This window comes from Catharus ustulatus, chromosome 6 (assembly GCF_009819885.2).
Source record: "Catharus ustulatus isolate bCatUst1 chromosome 6, bCatUst1.pri.v2, whole genome shotgun sequence".
Classification (NCBI taxonomy): domain Eukaryota; kingdom Metazoa; phylum Chordata; class Aves; order Passeriformes; family Turdidae; genus Catharus; species Catharus ustulatus.
This window is the reverse complement of record NC_046226.1, coordinates 17,722,297-17,737,327: the sequence shown is the minus strand read 5'-3', so window position 1 is coordinate 17,737,327 and position 15,031 is coordinate 17,722,297. Positions and strand designations below refer to the sequence as shown.

The 15,031-nt window shown below is 40.0% G+C and overlaps 1 protein-coding gene across 1 annotated transcript in view; it reads left to right on the top strand.

Moving 5' to 3' along the window:
* The first annotated feature begins 2,548 nt into the window (after positions 1-2,548).
* TDP1 (tyrosyl-DNA phosphodiesterase 1) overlaps positions 2,549-15,031 on the top strand; it is a 44,062-nt gene continuing 31,579 nt past the window's right edge. The window contains exons 1-9 of the mRNA XM_033063073.2: positions 2,549-2,625; positions 3,310-3,860; positions 5,296-5,339; positions 5,978-6,033; positions 7,997-8,093; positions 9,201-9,235; positions 10,332-10,424; positions 11,953-12,123; positions 13,711-13,789. Of these exons, the coding sequence (XP_032918964.1) occupies positions 3,314-3,860; positions 5,296-5,339; positions 5,978-6,033; positions 7,997-8,093; positions 9,201-9,235; positions 10,332-10,424; positions 11,953-12,123; positions 13,711-13,789 (1,122 nt within the window). The 5' untranslated portion in view covers positions 2,549-2,625; positions 3,310-3,313. The remainder of the gene's footprint in view (positions 2,626-3,309; positions 3,861-5,295; positions 5,340-5,977; positions 6,034-7,996; positions 8,094-9,200; positions 9,236-10,331; positions 10,425-11,952; positions 12,124-13,710; positions 13,790-15,031) is intronic.

Here is a 15,031-nt window from a genome sequence, read left to right as displayed (position 1 = left end):
CTAGATGACAGAATCGGCCCTAGAACAAAGGTTTCTTAATTTTTGTGCAGCTGCACACACAAAATGGTCTAACAGGTGGTCACAGTAATGCCTAAAGCCACAGCAGGTGTGCCTTGGCATCTTTTCAGGAAGAAATAACTAAACCTGCATCTTTTGTCTTCCCCGGAGTCCTCTACTTCTATTCTCTTTCCAAGGAGATGCCATCAGTGACTCACACACAGAGCCTGCTCGTGTTTAAATGCCTCAAGCATGTTTTGAGTACTCCTGCTGGAAGAAACATCCAGGGAATTTGACAGAACACTTAATTTTTATAAGGTAAAAATAGCTAGGAGAAGACAGATAAGGAAGAAGCTGAGCATTTTTTGATTCATAATTCAGCAGTTCAGACTCAGAAGCCTTAAGCATTTTTAGATCTGGCCATAGTTCATTGAGAAAATGTTTACCCACAATTGAAATGCATCAGAAATTACTACTCTTATAGTTTACTAAAACATTTTTGTGGATTTTATTCTAAATTATCATAGATACAGTTTTTTTATGACCTCATCAAGACAGTTTTTGTAAAATATGCATTTAAAAACTACTAATAATTAGTCACAAGTGGTCCTCGGGGAAGAAGATTGCTCAAGAGGGAGATGAATGATTTTTCATCCTTTCTATACTTTATATATATAATACACTTTGTAGTAGACTGGTCACATTTATTGACATGCCATGAGAAAGACAGACATATTGTGTGTATTCTGAAATCTTTTGTGTTCTTCATATGCTTTTTAAATTCACTTGTACGTACTTAAGTAAAAATGACTTTCAAACTACATCAAGCCATACAATATATTCTGTATTTTCCTGTAAGTATGGAAACACATTCTTTCTCTCAATTTTTCTTTTTTTCTTAAGATTTCTGTAGAGCCACAGATTTACATTTGAGAAGTCATGTCTAAAAATGTCCAACTGTTACTTGAAACTAAAACCAGATATATTTTTGAGAATACACATTTTATTACTGGGGCATGCAGCAGTTTCACATTTACTGAAACCACTGAATAAAGAAATTGAATGTGTCACTAATAAAAACCAGTAACAAGCTCAGTAAGGAAGTAATTTACTTTATGTATCTTGTACATATATGAAATACAATACAACCTTCTGCTCATCACAGTCTTCAGCAGAAAAGCCAGGGATTTTATAATTTTCTTTTGAAATAAATACCTGCAAAATAGAAAATTACTTTCAGGATTTGTAGGTATTTGTGTTTACCACACCTACAGCAATCCACTCCAATTAGTGTAGACCAGTCAGTACACAGTGTTCTCAGTAGTGAGATATCTATAAGCTGGACCTTCAGAACATAAATGAAGTAGTATATACCTTTGATTGTTTCTAGCATAAAAACATTACTAGACCAACTGTAGAGTCTTCTCTGCTTAAGTTGCGTTTGCTATCTTCATTGTATGCTTTAGAAACCTATAGAAAGGGATTTGCATTAAATACCAATAAACCTACCCTAGGATTTTTTGCTTTGCTTAACTGTTATAGGAAAAATAAAAGAGGCACTTAGCAAATCACCTCTACTCATCCACTCTGTTCTAGCAGAGCTGAAAATGGATTGAGTCCACTCAGTTCAGGATTTTCAGGTTAAAATAAAATTTTTCATACTGCTACATTCTATGTGCTTATGATGAAAAAGCTTTTTGCAACCTTAGAATACATGGTACAGACTTCCAGGAAACAAATCACAGGAAGTTTGCTTCTACCAGACCATATTTTTCTTGAAAAGCACCAGATAGCTTTAATTCTCAGTTAAGTCACTACACAGACAGGAACTATGAGGAAAGAGCATGATGAACACATAGACAGAAGCCATCAAATTTTCTGAAGTATTTGAAGAAAACAAAAAAAAAGCATTTCCAGAGCCTCTACTTAGAGAGGAGGCTACTCACTTAACATACAAAACCATCCAAGAGCTTTTCCTACAGAACACCTCCAGCAAAGATTGATAATACAATACTATATCTTACAGCAGCAAAGAGTTTATCCACAAGCATTTCAAGAAAAAGCAGTATACACAACTCTAGGGACAAGCACTAAGAAAATTACACAAACCAGCTGAATTTTCAGGGAAGTTTTTCCAAGAGTAGCCTACCGGGGTGGTACTTCCAGAATTTGTTAACTGCAGCCACAAACTCATGATAAATTAAGAATAACAAGAACCGAACGCTCAGTTCACAGCGGCAGCCAAAGTGCGCTTTGATGCGGGCCGCGCTCCTCCTTTGATGAATTTTACACCTGCTTTCCTCCCACTCCTTCCCCCAGTCCTCACGCAGTTATCTCATTAGCGGGGCACTTCAGACACAGTAATTAGCACCGCACCGAACGAACCATTATGCAAATTCCACACCTGCCCATAACTAATGCTAAGGTCAAAGGAAGGCTCGTTAGAACGAACCAGCTCACTGAGACACGCCTGGCTCACAAGCGCAGCCCCGGCTGCTGCCTGACGCCTCACGGCGGCCGCGCGCCAGCGCCTCAGGAGCGGGGCGGGGCCGCGCCGGAGAGGGCGGGCCCGGGCCCGGGCCTGCTCTCGCTCCGCAGCGCGGGAGCTGCCGAGCGGGCGGCGGGCTGGTGAGTGAGCGGTGGCGGCTGCAGAGCGTTGGGGGCCGCCGGGCTGTAGGGTCGGAGCGGCTGCCGGGGCTCTTTGGTGCCGTGGCCCGCGCCGCGCCTCCCCCGGGCGCGGGCGCTGCTTTCGCTGTGTGGCGGCGGGAGCCGCGGTCGCGGCCGCATGGCCTTCGGTGGCGTGGGGGCGGCGGTGCCTGGGTTCTGCCGCCGCGGTTTAGGGGGCAGGCACGGCAGCGGGGCTCGCCGGGGGCACGGGGGTGACGGAGGGAGGCCGCGGACCCGGAGTGTTCCCGCGGAGGCTGCCGGAATGCGCCACCCCGGCTCGGCCCCGCGCTCCTGGGTCCGCTCAGCAGTGCGCGCTGGATCGCTCAGCCGAGGGGAAATATCTGTATCGTGCAAATCACACCTCTGATTTTCTGAATGCTTTCCCATAGGTGCCTCTATTTTAGCCTGGTTTTTATGTGCAGATTTTCACATTTGCTGCTTCCCGTTTCATGGTTGCCCCCATTGCACGTGTTTCTTTGTTTCCCGGGCACAGAAACAAGCCTGGTACACCATGAAATTTCCCGGAGATTCTACCAAATACAAAAGGACCGTTTCTTAGTAATAAACAAGTGGAAACTAGGAAGGGAGACAGACTTGAGCATAATAAAAATGTACAATTTTTGTTTGGTGTTTTTTCATCCATAGGAACATGCTTCAGGAAGGTGCACACGGTAAATGGACAGTATCTAGCAGTGATGAAAGTGCCGAGGACAACTCTGACAGTGAAAAACCATGTACATCTTCACTATCGGATGCTGCATGTGGTGGAACAAGTGGACCACAATATCCGTGCTCTGAAGCTAGGAAAGCTGCTCACAAGAGAAAAGCTTCTCCTCTGAAGTTCACTGATACAAGTCTTTCTACAGAAACACCTCCAGCAGTAAAACAGAGACCAAGCCAAGAAGGCTCAGGCTGGTGTCTTTCCAGTAGTGATGAAGAGCCTGAAGATCAGCAGAAGCAAGCACACAAAGAAACAGTGAAAGAAGAAAAATATGATGTGCCTAAAGAGCATCCTCTGACTCTTTGCAAAGATGACAAACTCTTAGAGAATCTGAAAGAAGAGGAGTATAGTGTAACACCTAGTGAAGCCCAGGATACCTGGGATTTGGTGACTGGAGGCAATCCTTTCAGGTTTTTTCTCACTAAAGTCAGTGGAATTGAACAGAACTATAATTCTGGAGCCCTGCACATAAAAGGTGAAGAAGTGGCTTCTACTAGAAGAGGGTTTTTGTTAGAAAGCAATTTTTAAATGTGTGTATTTCTTGGTGTCCCTGAGGTTTCATTGTAAATGTACAGGTTTGTCGAAATTGGTTCTGTTATCCGGACCTTTCTCTTTTAGAAGTATAGTATATAAAGCATTATTTGCTGATACTTTGTTGTAGCAGAGTTAGGCTGCAGAAAGCTAATGTGTATTTAGCCAAGGCAAGTTGTACTGCCTCTTATTGCTCTTTCCCCTGTGAGCTAATCCGGGGAAAACCACTTGCCGTTGGGGTACTTAAAGGGGTGCTTTTCTTGGGTGCATAGCTTCCTGAGTAGTTGTTTGCATATGCATTTGTGCTGCTGAGTGGTTTGGAACCTAGTACTTCACTATTACTAGGTGCAGTACTTCTGAAGGTCTGTGCCTGGGGTTCATGGATCCGTTTAAATTCAGCTGGGAGAGAGCTGTCCACGAGTGAAGATGGAGTGGAGTCTTTGGTGCACAATACTGATGCTTCAGGAATGCACTGTTGTTGTTTGATGTAAGGGGCAAGAGCTTTGTGCATCTGTAAACATCCCTGTAGTTAGAAATAAAATCTTATGCATCACAAGAAAGAATCAGAAACCAGTATTAATAGGAGAATTGTGTACATAAGTACAATAAAATAAGGCTGAAAAAAAAGGGAGAAGAATTTAGTCAAGACGTATACAATTTTCCTCAGCCTCATGTGGGTGTCAGAGACCTCAGTTGCTTTACTATGGGATGTTTTTATATGCTTCATGAGTTTGTGGCTTTTGGCCTGTCCTCTCTTAGGGGTTCTGCTAGGTGATTAGTTGATCTGGTGGACAGGCAGTATTCTTTGTTTAACCTGCTAAACCAGATTTCTTTCGAGCTAGGGCATTGAATAATTTGTGCATCCTGGAAATTAATTGTAGGGTATGTTTTCAAGTTGGTACTGTGCTTCAGTTGTTGAGGTTATAAATCCCCAGTTGGATTAGTTTCCTGTGTTACTGTGATTGAACTAGGGATACACATATCCCACAATCAGTCTGCAGCAGATAAATAAGCATTAACTATGCCCTTATTGCTGCTACCCTGCCACAGTTCTTCTGTTCTTCAAGCCCACTAGAAGGGGAGAGAGTAGTTTTGTGTCCCTTTCTCAATATGATGTTGGACTTTTTCCTAATCCGCTTTTAAAACTTGTTTTCTGCTTTGAGAGGCTTATTCACTTTTAAAAGCATATGATCCTAAATGATTCACTGAAGAGTCAATGACTTGAACACTTGGAACACTAAACTTTTGAATGCCTCTGTTACACCAGGTCTATGAACAATCTGGCCCTTGTACTGTGGTAGTTATCAAGCTGTTCAAGATGCAAAATGTTTACTTGAAGTCTTATTTATTTATTATTTATGCTTTAATATTTTTAATAGATATTTTGTCTCCTCTTTTTGGAACTCTCATATCTTCTGCCCAGGTGAGTTTCCTGTTTGCCAAACTGATTCCACTTTCTCGTTTCACTTCATTAAACTTGATAATCCATGTTTGTGCTGCGTAGCTGGTATTAACAGGGAACATCATTAAAATACAGAGGGAATTCTAAATCTTTTCAACTGTTGAACAATTTATTGGAACATAAACACCATCCTGTATTCTGCTGTAGCATTCAGGCAGTTATAAGGCTACTTTCTCCAGGTTTTGAGGAATGGACAACTGAGAAGTGTTTATGTTTCTATAAATGAGGTTTTTTGAAAGAAAACACCTTGCAATCTAGGAATTATATCTTTGTTATTGCCTAGAAGCTTTTGCTATCATTCATTATATAAACACGTGGCAAAGCTTTTACATTATGTGCATGTGATTGTTTTTTTTGCCTGGATGATAAATTTTATGAGCACTAGTGCACACTTTTGAGAAACTTTAATTCTGGAATTGTTAAAGAGAAATGAAAAAAAGGATGTGAAAGTCAAAAATACACTTGTTTTTAGAATATGCTCTATGTGATGTAAGTAGTAATGTGTGATGACTTTACATAAAAAACTTTTTTGCTGTAATTCATTGATCTAGCTGTTTTTTTCTTTTTAATGAGTCTGTTTTCTTTTTCTTCCATACAAGTTTAACTACTGCATAGATGTGGGATGGCTTGTAAGACAGTACCCGCAGGAATTCAGGTATGTTTATTTTACAAAGGTGAAATGGTGAAGTTTCTAGATAATTTCTGTTCATACAAGGTCCTGTTATAAGTAAATGATAAACACTTGTTTGCAGTGCAGATAATTGTTACCAATTGGATACGCATGCTCTCAGTTTTATTTCTACTCTTACTCCACAGTTGTTGCTCTCTGATTTCTTGACTCTTGTTAAGACAAGTAAATGGTCAGAGTTCAGGATAGCTGGTTTCTGATTATTATTGGTTAACACTGAGGAGGTCCCACTGTGGCCACAATGACGTGGCAGTAGATGACCTGTAAAGATGGAAGCTTTTGGCCATACAGCTGACTGAATCAAGAGCCAGATAGAGTAAGAGGAAGGAGAGACTGTAGGAAGGGCACAAGAAAACTGTGTGAAAAGGGTCAGGATGACTTCATGGATATGATGTAGGAAGTTAATGGGTATTGTCATAAAAGCAGTTCTTGTATGCTTGAAATTCCTTTCTGATAGTTGCATGCTCATGCAGATAAGTGAGTATATAATGTGTCTTTTGGGGTTTTTTTTTCATTTTGCTGGAAGTGCAGTAGAACCAGCGTTCACAGAATCACAGAGTGGATAAGGTTGGAAGGACCACCTTGGGTTAAGCAGCACACCATTACTTGTGGGATCCTCCACAACACGAGTCAGAAAACTGTCATCAATGCTTTCAGGGAACTTCCTGTACTGTTTATGCTTTGCCACATTGATTCTCCAGCTCATGTCAGGGTAGTTAGTCGCCTCAAGAACCAGAGTCTGAAACCAGAGTCTGAGACTGCTTTTACTGCTGCTGTAGAAGGCCTCCCCCACTTACTCCTGCTGATCAGGTGGCAGGCGGCAAACACACACAACAGTGTCACTCTTACTTATCTACTCTTTTATACTAACCCATAACATCTTGATTGATATGTTCCAAGTGTTGCCTCATGTAGAGAACATCTCCACTATTGCACCTTCCTGTCTTTCCTAAACAGCATGTAGCCCTTTGTGACAATATTCCTGTTGTGGGAGCTATCCCACCATGTCTCTGTCTCTGCAATGAGATCAAAGCTCTGTGACTGCACACACATCTCCAGTTGCTCCTGTTTGTTCCCTGTACTGTGGTATGCAGGTGCTTTATAGAAGTATTTGAGAGTGTTAGTATCCCAGTGGGGGTGCAGAGGGATGTCCCATAGTCCTGTCTTGTGGTTATGTATTTGGCTGCTTGTACTCTATACAGGTATCTCCATCCTGTGCCACCATTCCCTGTAACTGGCAGGAGAGAAAAGAAAACAACTTGTGCTCCAGGTGTCTTGACCAGTTGTCCCAAGGCCCTGATGTCCCTCTCGCTTGTCTGCAGTCTTGTTGGGACATTGTTGATACTCACTTGAAAAACCTGTAATAGTCAGTGGGCTGAGCCAGGCTGGGAATTTCCTTGGTGGTGTCACTTACCTGGACCCCAGGGAGGCAACATATCTCCCTATGGATTAGATCTGGTTGGCAGGACCAGAAGTTTACTTTTAGGAAGTGAACATCAGTTTACTGCCAGAATAGACCCTCTTTCCTATCAATCTTCCATCTTCTGTGTAAGATAACAATTACTAAATTGTCTTAGATCCACATTGTGTATATTGGTGCTTTTGACAGCTTATGTTTGTCTGTTTCCAACTATAGGGACTTGAGTTTATTTCATGATCTTGTATTAAAAGTTTTTATTTTGATATACTTTACTTCACACTTCCTACTTCCCTTATTTTTTTTCTGTTGCAATTTTCCAGTGTCTATTCTTTAGAGGTTCTATTGTAATTACTGCTATTTTGAGTTAGTTAATAAGGCATATTGATTTCAGTGCCATCCTTCTGCTGGGCTGTCAGATTTAGGGGCTAGATGTCACAGCTATGTGAAGGAATGCTTTAGGCTAATTGCTAATTCGCTGGGTGTTTTAATGGTAATCTCCTTTTGTTTAAGGAAGAAGCCATTGCTGATAGTTCACGGTGAGAAGAGAGAATCCAAAGCTGAACTAATTGCACAAGCACGGCCTTATGAGAATATTAGCTTTTGTCAGGTAATTAATATTTGTATCATCCTTTGGTTGAGGTTGAGCCATCTCTTACACTCAAAGTCTTGTTACTGATGAAAAGACACACCTTATGTGGGAAGTTTTTTGTTACACTTAGAGGAATATCCATGCCAGGACCATAGGAACAAGGTAACAATGATCCTGGACAGATGTGATTATGGTAGGCTTCAACCACAAATGCTTGTACAGAACAGCTGCCCACAGAAATGTCACAGGGCTCACATAAGAGCTGCTCACCTTCTCCACTAACATTCCACTCAAGTTCTTACAATGGCTGAAAAAGAAGCATTATCTTTGTGTAAAGCACAGAACTTAGTCCTAGTGTCGCTATAATCTTAAATCTCAAAGAGTTACTATTTTTCAAATATGATTTACATAAGAAAATACTGATACAAATAATCCCTGTAATACTGTTACAATTGCTGTGAGCACACTTCCTAGCGCATGCTGTTTTATCTCTGATGTTATGTTCATTGTTTTGCTGTCCTTAATTGGTGAAGCCATTGGCTTCATTCTGGGGGAGGGTGTGGCTGTGGTAATTTGCCAGTGTTTCAAGATTTTGCTAGGTGAAGTATATTAATGATCATGGGTACACTGTGCTCTTTATTAGGAGAATGATCTTGGAATTTGGTTCTCTCTGAAACAGTCTGGTAATCCTGAGTTTCCTGTTGAATGTGGACCCAGTACTGCAGGTGTGTCCTCACTGGTGTTCAGCAGTGGGGAAGCATCCCCTCCCTTGACCTGCTGGAAGCACTCCTTCTAATGCAGACCAGGACCCTGCCAGTCATCTTTCATGCGAGGGCACATTGCTGGCTTCTGTTCAGCTTGGTGTCCAGCAGGAGCCTTGAGTTCTTTTCTGCTGACTATTTCTGAAAATGCTGCTAGTAAGAGAGGCACAAATCCTGGAACAGTTCCAGCAAGAGTGTCATTACCATTTAAAATCTAGCCTTGTAGAAAGTGGAGAGTGCATTAGAATTATTGAGAGGGAAGAGAATGTATTTTGTGATCTATCCACTAGAGAGCAGTGAAATTAAACAAAATAAGAAGCAATGCACAATAGCAATTTTTAATGATGAACTTTTAATTTTGTAGGCTAAATTGGATATTGCATTTGGAACTCACCATACGTAAGTAACACCATGAAGCAGATAGGTCTGCAGCAAAACTGGGTTTCCTAGAAATTGCTGAGTCTTAAAGCTTCCATAAACAGCTTCTATTTAGAGATTACAAGATTGTTCTAGTTTAATGAGACAAATTAGCTATTGAGTAGATATGAGATGTGCAGGTTAAACAGTTGAAGTGGAACTGGTCTAAGACAGGTGGACTGCAGATCCTGGCTCTTAACTCATGCCTTAATACCAAAACTGTAATGCAAATTTAATCAGTCATGGGCATAGGACCAACACAACACTGATTTATTGATCATGTTTTTCAGTTCATATGGAGGATCTGGTAATAACTAGTGAACCTGGGGGTCTTCTCGGAGAAAAAAAAACCGAATTGGATGTAATAGAAGTGTCACAAAGCAAATTTTGTTGATAGAAATCTACAGATAAGAACAGGTCTTATGTTTTAGCAAAGATCATTTGGACTAAGTTTGGGTTTCAGATCTCATGCTTTGGGATCACATGGATATGGTGTCTTTACCCAGCTAATGAAAACTTAGATGTAAAAATTTGAGTAATTTTTTTACAAAAGATACAGATGTATATGTTTCTCAGTTACTAGTTTTTAAATTTCTTTGTGCTGTAGCTTGAGTTAAGAATAAAAAATAAATAGCTTTTTTGTCATTGCAATGGTTTGCTATATACATACCTTCTTTTAAAGTAAAAACCAGCTTAAGGGAAAGTAACTATGTTTTAATAAATGCAGCTATAAGTAAAGGCCTTTCAATGTTCCTTAGTTGTTTTTCTGACTATCTGCAAAGAGATAAGTTTATCTGAAGAACTGTGCAAATATAGGAAGTGTTCTAAAAGTATTCAGTTTGTTGTGGGTAATTAGTTGCATGAGATGTTAAGCTGTACTCTGGAATAAAATGTATGGGAATAGTCTAATGACTACCGTGTGAGCTTGGCATGCGCATGGATTGAGGTCTAAGTGCTTGCATGATGCAGAACAAATTTTTGGAAATAATTACCTTGGAGCTTTTTAATGAATTGCTAATTTACCTCCCACTCTCAATGTACTTGAAATAGATGAAGAGTTATATATCTTTTTTTAAAGGAAAATGATGTTGTTACTATATGAAGAAGGTCTTCGAGTTGTGATACATACATCCAATCTTATTGCTGAAGATTGGCACCAGAAAACTCAGGGGTAAGCAACAATTCCTAGCAGATGAATGTTTAATGCTTTCCATAGGTATTTGCTACTGCTGGAGATGAGATATTAGGTGATCTAGTTTTGCAAGCCTTACACTCTTAAGATAAAGCTATTCTAAAGCAAAAATTTTAAAAATTGGACTTAGAATGCTGGTAGCTAAGTCTCAACTCTACTTGCTTTCTCCTGTAAACAAAATTATGTTCCCAGTTGGCTGTTAGCCTAAAATCAGTCTGACTGATACAAAATTTAATTGTGCTGTGCTGTCTCTTCATGAAAAAGCTTCATACCTATAAAGTACCATTTATATAGATCTGAAGCAGCTACTTAAAAGTTATCTTAATGCTGCAAGAATAATCTGGATGTGCAAATGTTCTGGTTTTGTTGTGACTCTGTCTAGAATGTGGCCTGATAAATGTTGGACATTATTGGTTCTGTAATACAGTAGATGACTTAGTATTTGCCGAGAGAAAATTTGCTCAGGAAATTCTTTTCGTGAGAAAGAATTCTTTTTCCTGTTTTATTTTTTGGTAGAATTTTTTAAACTTAGTGGTCAGCTTAAGACATAGTTTTGTTGAGAGCACAAAAACCAGGATTAAGTGGTATGTTAATATAAGAGTACTCAACCTCTTCATTTTTTTGGCTATTTTTATGGGAACAATTTTTTTAGTTAGATGACCACGATAAATCACAGTATAAAATTTCTTCTAACTAATGGAAAGTTGCTTTTTAGACGTTACCGTCACTTTGACATTCATTTTGCTGCCATTAAATATGGCAGGGTTTTGAGACTACTTGTCTGAGACCAGCTCTTTGAGTGGCAAAAATAGCCACTGATTTTTTGGCCTTTAAATCTTATCTGTGGCTTTAGTATCTTATGGCAGTTAGCTTTTCTATAGCTAAGAAGGCATGAAAATACATATTGTGATACTTAACAAGTTCCCCTACTTGTCAAATATGATAAATAGTTTTCTTTTTTAGCTTTTGCATACTGCAGTGTTATGCAGTATCACAATATGGTGGTTCTGAATTTCAAAGGATAGTATCAACACGTTGTAAAGTTGATAATGCAGAATCTTTGGTTCCCATGGCTGCAGCAATGTGTGACTGGAAAGAAATGCTGAATCTTTTCCCTGTGTGGTGCCCAACCTATTTTACTCTGATGGAAGTTCTTGAGAGGCAGCCTATTATTGTGGGCTACTCTTCAAACCTTTCAGGTGCTTTAATTGGTGGTTTTCTGTGCAGTTGCACAAACCAGTAGTTTAGCAGAACACATTGCAGTGTTCTATTCCTATAGAAAATGTTGATGAGAGGATTGTTGTTTACATTTGAAAGTATTAGTTTTGTCATTTTGAGTATGAGCTGTTTTGTAGCTGTAGAGATAAGACATCTATCATTAGTATCACAATTAATCTGTCAAGTATTTGTTTAGGACCTTTATTCATGTATTAAGCCCATATGTTATTAATACATGGTGTGCTTGTTTATATAGCTGATTTTTTTTCTTTTTTTTTTTCCTTTTAAGAATATGGCTAAGCCCTTTATATCCAAGGCTACCTAAGGGAGCATCTGGTTCTGCTGGTGAATCTGCAACTAATTTTAAATCTGACCTCATAAGTTACTTGACAGCTTACAGTTCTCCTGCACTCAAGGAATGGATAGATCTGATTCAAGAACATGATTTATCAGAAACAAGGTATACATAATGTTATGTTTTTTGTAACTTGCACATATGGGCTCTTTCCTTTTTTTTCCCTAAAAATTAAATACCTGTGTTAAGATCTGTTAGACCTTGTGCTTGTTTTTTAAGGTTATCTTGTTTCAGGTTTGAGTGCTAAAACATGACTCTGTGCAGTTTTTAAATATTTCTCTTATGTACGTTATGCCAAATTGACCAACTTCTAGTTCTATAAGCATGCGTTTTAAAAGAATAAAGAAAGGTGCACCAGCAGCAACTTTACAGAAGGTAGCTATAAAGTAATAAGGTTTCATTTGAGCTAGTCTGGCTCAAGTATTTACTCCAGTAGTATTACCATTAGACAAAAAACTATTGTATGGGGTTTGTCATGTAAGAGTGATCATATAAGCAGAGGTTACTGGAATGGGGCTTTTATTCAGAATAGGCTTCCATTTGTGAGGCACAGTGTAATCCACATACATATCTATAGAATTTTGCCTATAACAGGCATGGATTGGTTTTGGTGGGCAATGTTGTGCCTGACTGGTCTTGGAATAGTCTTCTCTAATATCAATTGCTGTTATTACTTAAGAATAATTCAGGCTGCTTAATTTACTTTTAGTCAATAGTTCTACTTAAATATGAGTATTTACTTCAGAAAGTGTAAATCTCTCTGGTAACTTGATTGCTGTTTTATAATCTGAACAAAAATGGTTAAAAAGAAAAGCTGAACATGGTCATATTCTGTGGTGGAAATAGAGACTGAAACCTTGTCCAGTTTATACAATAAAAAGTGCTTTTATCTTTACACGGAATCTTAAAAGATTGGAGAGGGTAATAAAAAGGTATGTACTTTATAATCAGGTGAGCTAACAGCTGCTCTGATTGCATTGATCATTAGCAGGAGTTTAAACAGATGAGTTGGGCCCTAGGTGATAGGAGTTTATGCATGGGCTAGGAAAGAGTTATCCTTGTTAGGATAAGGATTGCCATTTGATGTGCTGTAGGGGGCATTTAGTCATGGATAAAGTCAGGTATGAGATGTATACTTGAGTTGGGAACAGCTTCTTAAAGCATCTGTTAATTGTGACTTCAGATAGGTCTCTTCCCTGTTTTCAGGGCAAACCTAAGCAGGTTAATAAACCCATTATTAAGAAGGGTTGAAAAAGCTGTACTTTGCTTCTGAACTATTAGGTGCCCAAATGAAAACTCATACCTGAATCTGCTGATTTGGATGTAGAAGTAGATTGGCTTTATTCAAAATTACATGCCAAGTTATGTGCCGAACGAGCTATTTGTGTGTATTGCTAACATTATCTATCTTCTGCATTTTTGTACACTGAAAAAGATGTAATTCTTGTCTCTGCCATAGAACAGCCTGGTGATGCGTGACAGCCATATAGGATGCTGATAATAAGTTATACAGTTGAAAATCCACTTTTCTTTGTATTATAAATCTCATTTATAATGGGAGAGACATTAAATATTTGATTGCACTTGAGTGTTCAATCTTGCTGGTAAGTTTTACTTAAATACCTTGCTACTTTACAAACCAAAGCACTTGAGATTTACAAAAATCTGGTTTTCTGTTTTTTCTTCTTTTAGAGTGTATCTGCTTGGTTCTACCCCTGGACGATATCAAGGCAGTGATAAAGAAAAGTGGGGCCATCTTAGGCTCAGAAAGGTACCGAAACTGTAACTTTTTTTGTTAATATCCTTTAAAATGTAAATATAATTTTGGAGAGAATTCTTCAGTTCCTTCCAATTTTTCCAGCTGTCATCATCAGTCTTTTACTACATTGTTACAGTTAATAAAAGGAGACTAATGAGAAACTCTATAATTTATTTGATGCAGGAGGAGACATTGTGACAAAGGGCGAGACAAAGGCTGAAGTGCTTGATGCCTTCCTTGCCTTTGTTTTTACCACCAAGACTTGTTCTCCATGTATCCAGCTCCCCCAGCTGGAAGAGAGCAGAATGAAACCCCCATAACTCAAACCAGTCAACGACCTGCTGAAACACTGAAATGCGTGCAAGTCCATGGGGCCGAATGGGAAACACTGGGGGAGCTGGAAAAAGTGCTCATTGAGCCACTTTCAGACATTTATCAGCTGTTCTGGCTAACTGGGGAGGTCCCAGTTGACTGGATAGCCAGGTCATTAGGCCCAATCAGCATGAGTATGAAAGGCAGGTGGTGCTTGGCTAACCTGCTCACCTTCTGTGACAGCCTAGTGGGTGAGGGAAAGGCTGTGGATGTTGTCTACCTGAACATTAGTAAAACCTTGGACACTGTTTCATATAGAATTCTCCTGGAGAAACTGGCTACTCCTGATCTAGATGAGTGCATACATTGCTGGGTAGAAAATTGTCTGGATAGCTGGTCTCAAAGAGTGGTGAATGGAGTTACGTCCAGCTGGCAGACAGTCACAGTGGTGTTCCCCAGGGCTCCTGGTTGAGCCCACCAAGTTGGAGGGGAATGTTGATGTGCTGGAGGGTAGGAAGCTTCTACAGAGGGATCTGGAAAGGCTGGATCAATGAGTGAAGACCAACTGTGTAACATCCAACAAGACTATGTGCTGGGTGCTGCATCTGAGTCACAGCAACCCCACACAGCACTACAGGCTGGGGCAGAGTGGCTGGAAAGCTGCCTGGTGGAAAAGGACCTGGGGGTGCTGATTGACAGCAGCTGGACATGAGCCAGCGTGTGACCAAGAAGGACAATGGCTTCCTGGCCAGTGTCAGTAGTAGTGTGGCCAGTAGGACCAGGGCAGTGATTTCCCCCACTGTACTCGGCACTGGCCACACTTCAAGTGTTGTGTTCAGTTTTGGGCCCCTTATGACAAGAAAGGTGCTGGAGTGTGTCCAGAGAAGGGTAGCAGAGTTGGTAAAGAGTCTGGAGAGTGCTTCTGGTGAGAAGCAGCTCAGG